Here is a 9,237-nt window from a genome sequence, read left to right as displayed (position 1 = left end):
TGTCATGGACGGCCTTGCTTCTGTGTGTTGGTGCACTTTGTTTTGTGTTGTTTTGTTTGTTAAAACAGTCTTTTGTGATGATACATTGAGCTCGTACACCAGAGAAGAGCTCATGAACATTAGAGCTACCGTCCCTACGGATTTATTTCCCATTTTCATCGACACATCCATGAATTTTTTGGACATCCTGGTCAACGGTGTGCTCACCTTTGCGTAAGTAGGGAAATGCCGGAGGAGGGGGAAGCGTGCCATTGTGGTTTGTGCGCCTCCACTGGCGGCCATCGTACACGGCACCCGGATATTTCTTTTCCAATGTCATTCCTGTGCAACAAAATGGCGACTTCAGCTACTGGTAGTTAAAAACAGAGACTTTTCTTTGTCCTCAGTCCTGTGCTTCCTGAAACGTGGCTGTGTGGGCCCGATACCGGACTCAGCGCCAGGCTTCCAACTTTACATCGCGCCGACAGACCTTTCAGGAAGACGAAATGTGGAGGAATCTGTTTTTATACTAACAGTGGATGGTGTCAATGGATGTAACAGCAAGCCCAGCAGTTCTGGTCTCTCACTGTCATTTTTTTCTACACTGCAAGCCCTTTTATTTCCTCACAGAGTTTGCTTTGCCCATACTGGTCCGGTGTTTACATTCCACCAGCAAAGCAATGTGCAGAATGCACATACTGGGACCTCTTTTGTTTATAGTCCTTGGGTGATTTTAATAAAGGAAATTCTCAGGGTAATTTTAAATACAGACAATTTACAAATGCCCGGCCAGAGAGGAGGTAGCTATTCTGGACTTAGCACTAAGGTAAGTAGTGCTTATTACCAAGCCCCATGAGCTTACTAAATGGAACAGTGGTCTTATCTGATTCCTGTGGCAGGTAGGGCAAAGCAACCCAAAGTGGGAGGAGACAAAGCAGTGGATCGGAGAGAAACTGTGGGGAATCTCAGGGCAAGCTGGGATTGTGGGCTGGACTGATGAGCACAATAACCCGGATGAGTATAAGGAGGGCAAAGGCAGGGCAAGGGGTGCTTCAGTGAAGATAGCCGTGCAAACTCATCAGTTTACCCCAGGTGAGAAAGCACAATAATGAGCAAACCCTGGCTCTACAGCCAGACTCAGACTGCTAGAGATGGAGACTACATTTAAAAAGTGGAGGGATAAAATCAGGTTTAACCCTTGAGCGGTCTTCAGAAAGTATTTTTGACTGGAGTAATCTTTACATTTTGAATTTTTAAAAACCCCGTAGCCACCATTGAATGCAGTACTGAAACTTGGTGACTTTTATGTAGCTTATATGTGAACACACACACAAAAAAAAAAAATTGACGGCATGGATCTCAAAAAGATAAGTGGTCGTAAAAAATAGCTCCCACTATGGTCTCTGGTCAAAAAAATGACCGACCATAGGAAATGAAATACAGAAATACAAAGAACATTTTTATTTGTGCAATCTTCAAATCCTCCATAATAATGCAAGGGAAAAAATTGCACAGCAATGAAGGAGTGAAACTCTAAAAACATCTAGAGTGCAAAATCAACACACCAACTCACCACATAAAGTGCGCACACATACTTGTACACACAGCCAAGGCGAACTGGTGTGCCTCGCAACACTGCAACTATGTAAAATAAAAATCACACTAATTGGACTACAATGGAATGTGTGCAGTAAAAGGTGGACAGCAAGTGAAGCAAGCGCAAGGCACTCCCAAAACATCAAGAGTAAATACAGGTACATTCACTCACACACACTACAGACATTAATATACAGAAATATTTCGTATACTAAAATGAATTGGAAAGGACTCTATAACCATATAGCCAAAATGAGTTGTGAAGACTGAAATACAGAGGTTAAAAAAATCAGACTCATTGCATTTGCTGTTTGAGAGCATTTCACTGGGAATCTGTCTTGGGGGGTTTGTCAGTCTCTCAACAGTGGCAAGAAGAGTACGAGTGTTGTTTAAGTTACTGTTTATAAGGTTTGAGAAAAAATTCTTGTCTAGCTGTGGCTAGTTTCACATTGAAAGCATGAAGGCTGTCATTATAGATGCTATAGTGAATTTCAAGTTTCGTCTTCCGCCACATCCGCTCGGCTTTTCTGCATTGTCTTTTCATAGTCTGAACTGCTGTTGATCTTCTCCAAACTGATTTCTGTCTGTTTGTTTGTTTTCTTACTGACTACTGAGTCAAGGAGAATATCAACAGAGTCTGCAGAAATGCTTGGTGTTAAAGATATAGCCTCCATAAACAGCACACCAGTGTTCTCGTTTATGCATCTCCTTCTGACAGAGACAGATCTAAATTCAGTGGTAGCAGAGATAAATATATCAAAGAAAATACAGAAGTTATCAGATAGTGCTACGTCCTTAATAACAATGGATGAAATGTTTAGACCCCTACTGATGATTAAATCTAGAGTGTGTCCACCTTTGTGTGTGGGTCCATGCACATGCTGAATCAGGTCAAAAGTGTTTAGAACCGTTATCATTTCTTTTGTAGTTTTGTTTTCTGCATTATCTATGTGCATATTAAAATCCCCTGCAATAGCAAAACAGTCAAACTCTGAGGAAATCATTGATAACATTTCTGTGACCTCTTCAACAAAGGCTGGAGAGTATTTTGGAGGTCTGTAAATAATGATAAACAGAATGCGTGGAGCACCTTTCAGCACAATTCCTAGATATTCAAAAGACAAGTACTGACCAAATTACACTTGCTTGCATTGATAGACACCTTTAAATAGAGCAGCTACACCTCCACCTCTCCTAACAGTCCTGCAGACACTCATGAAAGTAAAGTTAGGAAGGGCTGCTTCATTGAGGACTGTTGCACTGCAGCTGTCTTCTAGCCATGTTTCGTTTATAAACAAAAAATCCAGATTGTTTGTGGTTATAAAGTCATTGATTAGAAATGATTTATTTTTTAGTGAGCGAATGTTTAAAAATGCTAACCTGATGGCAGAGCTTTGTGTCTTTATATTAATCTTAGTTTGATGAATAATAGGCCGCAGATTAGATGAGTTTGCCCTTCGGCTTGAAAAGGCCTTGGACTTTCTATCACGTGATAACACTGAAATAGAGAAAGCTACAGGCACACTGGGTTCTTCTGTGTTATTCTGTAAACATTTGTGAATGTTGCTGCTATTATAGCAGGTACCCGACACATATCACTGAGAGCTGCTATCAGTTGTTTTTGGTTCACCTACAGCAAATGGAGGGTTTGGGCCCTGGCGTTGTGGCAGCGGTCAGAGAGCTCTCACAGGCTATTGTGATTGGGGGGCCCGCAGTTTTTTTGTTGATATCTGCGGGCTTGCAGCGAATGAGTGAGAGAGTTTAGTCCCAGCATACACCAATTCCTCCATTTTCTGTGAAAAGCACAGAAGTGGAGATGCTGGAGAGAGGGATAATGTGTCCGGTGAGCTGGGCTGTGTCTCTGGTGTTTCCGGTGACTGTGATATGTTGTCTTGGCTTCCCTGAAATGTTATTACCTCTTGTTGGAAAGTTAATGTGTTGGTGAATTTTTGGAAACCCACTCTTTAAGTCAGCATGGTTGAAATCCCTGGTCGAGCTGAATGGCGCAGTCCGGAACGCTGTCGCTGAGCCATGTTTCCATGAACACAAAAACACAACAGTCTCTTACAGTCCTTTGAGTTGAACGTAGTAATTGGATGAAGTCCAGTTTATTGTCCAAAGAGCGTACGTTAGCCATTACGATGGTGGGGATAGATGGCTTGTGTGGGTTAGCCGTTAGCCTAGCCCGGATACCTCCGCGCTTACCCCTCTTCTGCTTCCTCTCACGCCGATTGTGGCACCTCCGCTGTGGGCGAGATGCAGCAGTGGGGGTCGGTGATGTTGTAGGCCTCCGGAGCAGTCCGAGATCTCGCAGCTGTTCCGCGTGCGCGGAGTTTAACTCTAAAAATGCGGCTCAGCCGACATCCAGCAGAAACTCACGACTGTTTGCACGCTTAAAGACAGGTAGACGCGATGACGACGTACAAAAACACTGCGACTCACAAGACAAAAAACATGAAAACACCGTTCTGTCGGGACAGAGAGAAGCCGCTGCGATCTTGAGTTAATGGGTGCTTGAGTTAATGGGAGCTTTACGGGTGAGACGGGTTCCATAAATGTCCTGGAGGGAGGGGAGGGAGACACCACCGATCTTCTCAGCTGCTCTCACTATGCGTTGAAGAGTCTTCCGGCAGGACGCGTTGCAGGCGCCATACCACACAGTGATGCAGCTGAGCTCTTCTCAGTTTGCGGAGGAAGTAGAGACGCTGCTGTGCTTTCTTGGCCAGTGTCAGTCCAGGAGAGCTCCTCTGTGTTGTGCACACCCAGGAACTTGGTGCTGCTCACTCTCTCCACAGTCGCACCATTGATGTTCAGAGGAGCATGCTGAGTGTGCACTCTCCTGAAGTGAACAACAATCTCCTTCGTCTTCTCCACGTTCAGAGATAAATTTTTGTCACTGCACCACCCGGCCAGGTGGCTCACCTCGCTCCTGTAGTTTGTCTCATCTCTGTTGCTAATGAGACCCACCACAGTCGTGTGATCAGCAAACTTAATAAAGAGGTTGGAGTTGTGTGACGGTGTGCAGTCGTTGGTCAGCAGAGTGAAGAGGAGGGGGCTCAGCACACATCCTTTGGGGGCCCCATTGTGCAGTGTGATGGTGCTGGATGTGTTGCTGCCGACCCGTACTGCCTCAGGTCTTCCAGTCAGAAAGTCTAACAGCCAGTTGCACAGTGAAGTGTTAGAATGGCCGGCACTTAATAATCATAAAATCACGGCACCACACATCACTGTGGGTTAGCCGTTAGCTTAGCCCGGATACCTCCGCACTTACCCCTATTCTGCTTCCTCTCACGCCGCTTGTGGCATCTCTGCTGTGGGTGAGATGCAGTAGTGGGAGTCTGTGATGGTGAAGGCCTATGGAGCAGACCGAGATCCCGCAGCTCTTCGGCGTGCGCAGAGTTTAACTCTAAAAAAGTGGTTCTGCCGACATCGAGCAGAATCTCATGACTGTATGCGCGCTTAAAGACAGGTAGACGTGATGAGGATGTACAAAAACATTGCAACTCACAAGACAAAAAACACGAAAACACCATTCTGACGGAAGAGAGAGAAGCCACTGCATGTGGACATGCCACCATCTTGAGATTCCATCATCCCTGTCCCCAAAAAACCCAGGATCACAGGTCTAAATGACCACAGAACTGTCGTCCTTACATCCGTAGTAATGAAGTCATTTGACCGCCTTGTGTTGTCCCACCTCAAATCCATCACAGACCCTCTCCTGGAACCCCTGCAGTTTGCCTACAGAGCCAACAGGTCTGTAGATGACGCAGTTAACATGGCCCTCCACTTTATCCTTCAGCACCTTGGCTCCTCAGGAACCTATACCAGGATCTTATTTCTGGACTTCAGCTCTGCGTTCAATACAATCACACCAGCTCTGCTACAGGACAAGCTCTGCCAGCTGAATGTGCTTGATTCCACCTGTAGGTGGATCATAGAATTCCTGTCTGACAGGAAGCAGCATGTGAGAATGGGAAAACATGTTTCTGACCCCCGAACCATCAGTACTGGCTCCCCTCCCCCCTGGCCATGTTCTTTGTCCTCTCCTCTTTTGCACTGGCTCCTCACTGCACATTTTGCACAATGTTCAGGAATGTAAAATTTAAGTTTCAACTTAATTTGAACATTTGCACTCCCTCACTTTACATATTCTGCACAAATGTAGAGTTAATGTTCATGTTTGTTTATTTAGTATTTAAATGTTTATCTTCCTGATTTTTTCTGCTCTTATTGTATAGCTTTTACATGTGTTTTTTTTTTTAAATTCTTTATCTCATTGTTTTATTATGTATTCTTGTTTTTCTTTTGTCTTTGTCAAGCACCAATTTACCAAGACAAATTCCTCGTACATGTATACATACAGTACTTGGCAATAAACGTGATTCTGATTCTATGCAGTACTTTCCCTTTCCCTATGGTACTTACAACTTGTACCTTGCTGGTAATATGTATTGAAAATATTTAATATGAAAGGTCTATACAAATCTGGAATTGCTAGTGTGGAGAGACAGTTTATTATGTATTGGAATTTTAAAACAATGAGTGGGTGGATTTTTACCATTATAGGCTGGTTGCTGCCACACAACTGTGTTCAAACACCTTATAAAAGTGATTTTTGCATTCTAGGGCACCTATAAAATATACAGCTAAAACGACCCTCCTATACAAGCATTAACTGCTTATTTTTATTGTAAACTACTACCAAATAGATGTATTTTAAATGGTGAGAAATACTTAATTACAGAAATTATATAAATACTAAAATTAGTGTAAGATAAAGTGCTACTGTTTTTCCAATATATTCACTGGCAATCAAGGAAAAGAATAACATAGATAAAATGCATGCATCCAATATTGAGAACTTTTTTTTCCCAGAGATGTGTATGATGTACAAAAGTATACAATACAGTTGGCATTTAAAAAAAAAAGAATAAAGAATATATATATATATATATATATATATATATATATATATATATATATATATATATATATATATATATATAATTTGATTAAGGATTCACCTTTTTTCTACAAAAAATATGTAAAAATTTCTGTCTTATTTCTTTGGTTTGTAAACCATATACTAATGGATTTAGTCCTGGGGGTACAATATTGACCATACTAGCTAGTTTCCTGCTTTCAGAGTATTCAGGAAAACGATGAAGAAAAATAAAACTAGCACAAGAAACAAACATGATTATATAAACAGATATGTGAGTGACACAGGTTTTTATGGCTTTACTGTTCAGTGATTTGTTCTCGCTGGTTATGCATACAGTAGCAATCTTGCCATATGTTATAAATACAGACCCAAGTGAAAAGGTAAAAACAATCACAGTATAAACTATTCCAAAGATATTATTAACAACCACATTTTCACAGGACAGTTTAAACAGTGAGGCATTGTCACAGAAAGGGTTTTCAATTTTGGATCTGCAACGAGAGAGGCGTATAGTGAGACCTAACAGAATTGAAACTATGAATACTGACAGCCCCCAGGCTGATGCTGATAGTTTAACCACCATTTTATTGGTCATTATAGCTGTGTATCGCAGTGGATTACATATAGCCACATATCTGTCAAAGGCCATGATCATCAGCACATAATGGCATGCTATAGCATAAATATGTACAAAATAAGCTTGTACAACACACTCTGCATATGTCATATATCGCTCTGAAGTTTCTCTGAAAATATCATGCATTATGCGTGGCAAAATGACAGTGGTCCCCATTATATCATTTAGTGGCAAGTTACAGAACAGAAAGTGCATAGGATGATGTAGGTTTTTCTCGGTTGAAATCAGAATTATGAGTCCAGTGTTGGAAACCACAATAAAGACATAAGCCAACAGAAGCAGGATGAAAACAGGATAGGAAGTTTGAGGTGTAACTGTTAGTCCCTCCATGAGGAGAATGCTGTTTGTGAAAGTCAGGTTGTCCATTGGCTGCCCTGCAAAATCATTTGTATAGAGTAACAAGCAGACATTGTCATCAAAAACATGTCATTTGGTACAACTGCATTCCACTATGAGGAAAATACATACAACGTTTCAGATATTTATGAGCACTTTATAGTATAAATAGTTAAATGGCTTTTCATCTTCAGTTGCATGATTCTGTCTGTATAATCTGTATACATGGTTCATAAATGCAAATCTTGTCATCTGAATATTTCCATAGGGCAACACACCATAATCCTAAACTGTTTTATCACTACATATCAAAAAAAAAAAAAAAAGTAGCAACAAAAATACAGGCATTTTGCTTGTCTAATAAACCAACACTTACTCAACACGCTATTTTTACCAAGACAGATGGCAGTCAGGTTGCTAGATGTTCAGTGAAGGACTGTTTACTTGCCCTTAGCTTTTATTTTGTGGTTCAATGCTGTTTCTATGATGCTGCCATCATCCCAGAGGGGAAAACGGCTCTGGTTACGTTTGTGACCTCGTTTCCCTGAGAGTAGAGGTGGAAAGTAACTAATTACAAATACTTTCGTTACAGTACTTGAGTACATTTTTCATTTTTTATAATTAAATTGTGGTACTTTTACTTGAGTAGAATAAAACTAAAGTAATCAACTTCGTTACATTTATTTTTCAAGAAAAGTACAATGTACAAAAAAAAACAACAACAAAAAAAAACAACAACAACAAAACAAAACAAAACAAAGAAGGCGCCGATGGAGAAACAGAGCGAGCTGGCTTTGTAATAGTCACCTACTGACACAGTTAAGTTTATGTTATGTTCAAACTAGCCACTAGGAGGACACATGTAGCTCACCCTTTTATTAAATAAAAACAGTAAATAGTAGAGTAAGTGCTAGGATAGCAAAAGAAGCATTGGAAAAAGAGCAAGTAGAAATTAATATTTCAATGGGAAAAGGAGAGATTAAAGCCAAGATTAAACAGGAAATAATGCAAATATGGCAAAAAGAATGGGAGTCTGAGTCTAAAGCTAAACATTATCATATAAACCAAGCAAAAGTAGGAGTAAAAAGGATAAATATGGCAAACAGGCTAGAAGAAGTAGTATACTCAAGGCTGTGATTAGGTCATACTGAATTGAATGATACATTGCAGACAATAGGGAAGAGTAATAGATTATGTACAAAATGTTAAACCAAGGAAGATGTAGAACATGTCTTGTTTAGAAGCAATAAATACAACAAATACAGGCAGAAATGGCAGGAAATGGAAGAAAATAAAATTTAAGATATTCTTCAGAGAACAAGGGATGAAACGAAATAGATTCAAAGATTTGTTTATATGTCTTGAAAATACTGGAGTAATAAGAAGAATTTAGGCAAGGCAAGGCAAGTTTATTTATATAGCACATTTCGTACACAATGGTAATTCAAAGTGCTTAACATAAAAGAAAGTAAAATAATGATGAAGAAAAATAATAAAAAAACAAGCAATTTATTGTATATAGCACAACACAATGGTAATTCAAAGTGCTTTACATTAAAATAATCATGAAGAAAAATAATAAAAAAACAAGCAATTTTAAAACTTTGAAAATGATTTAAAAGTTGACTTATTTAAAATGAATTTAAAACAGTTAAAATAGAAAATGATTTTAGATAAAATACAGTGAATACGTAAGATACAGTGCAATCAGTTCAGACATCGCACAGTGCTCATTCAATAA

The 9,237-nt window shown here is 40.1% G+C and overlaps 1 protein-coding gene across 1 annotated transcript; it reads right to left on the bottom strand.

The window, feature by feature from the left end:
• Positions 1-6,590: 6,590 nt before the first annotated feature.
• LOC122144830 (olfactory receptor 146-like) lies at positions 6,591-7,854 on the bottom strand. Its single transcript, XM_042756021.1, has one exon. The coding sequence runs from the start codon at positions 7,524-7,526 to the stop codon at positions 6,591-6,593; it is 936 nt and encodes a 311-aa protein (XP_042611955.1). The 5' UTR covers positions 7,527-7,854.
• Between the last annotated feature and the right edge of the window lie 1,383 nt (positions 7,855-9,237).

This window comes from Cyprinus carpio, unplaced genomic scaffold, assembly GCF_018340385.1.
Source record: "Cyprinus carpio isolate SPL01 unplaced genomic scaffold, ASM1834038v1 S000006769, whole genome shotgun sequence".
Classification (NCBI taxonomy): domain Eukaryota; kingdom Metazoa; phylum Chordata; class Actinopteri; order Cypriniformes; family Cyprinidae; genus Cyprinus; species Cyprinus carpio.
The sequence above is the reverse complement of the archived record's forward strand: the minus strand, read 5'-3'. Positions and strand labels throughout refer to the sequence as shown.

Bases quoted from the DNA above. Each gene is read 5' to 3' on its own strand.
- LOC122144830 (XM_042756021.1), bottom strand. From the start codon at position 7,526: ATGGACAACCTGACTTTCACAAACAGCATTCTCCTCATGGAGGGACTA.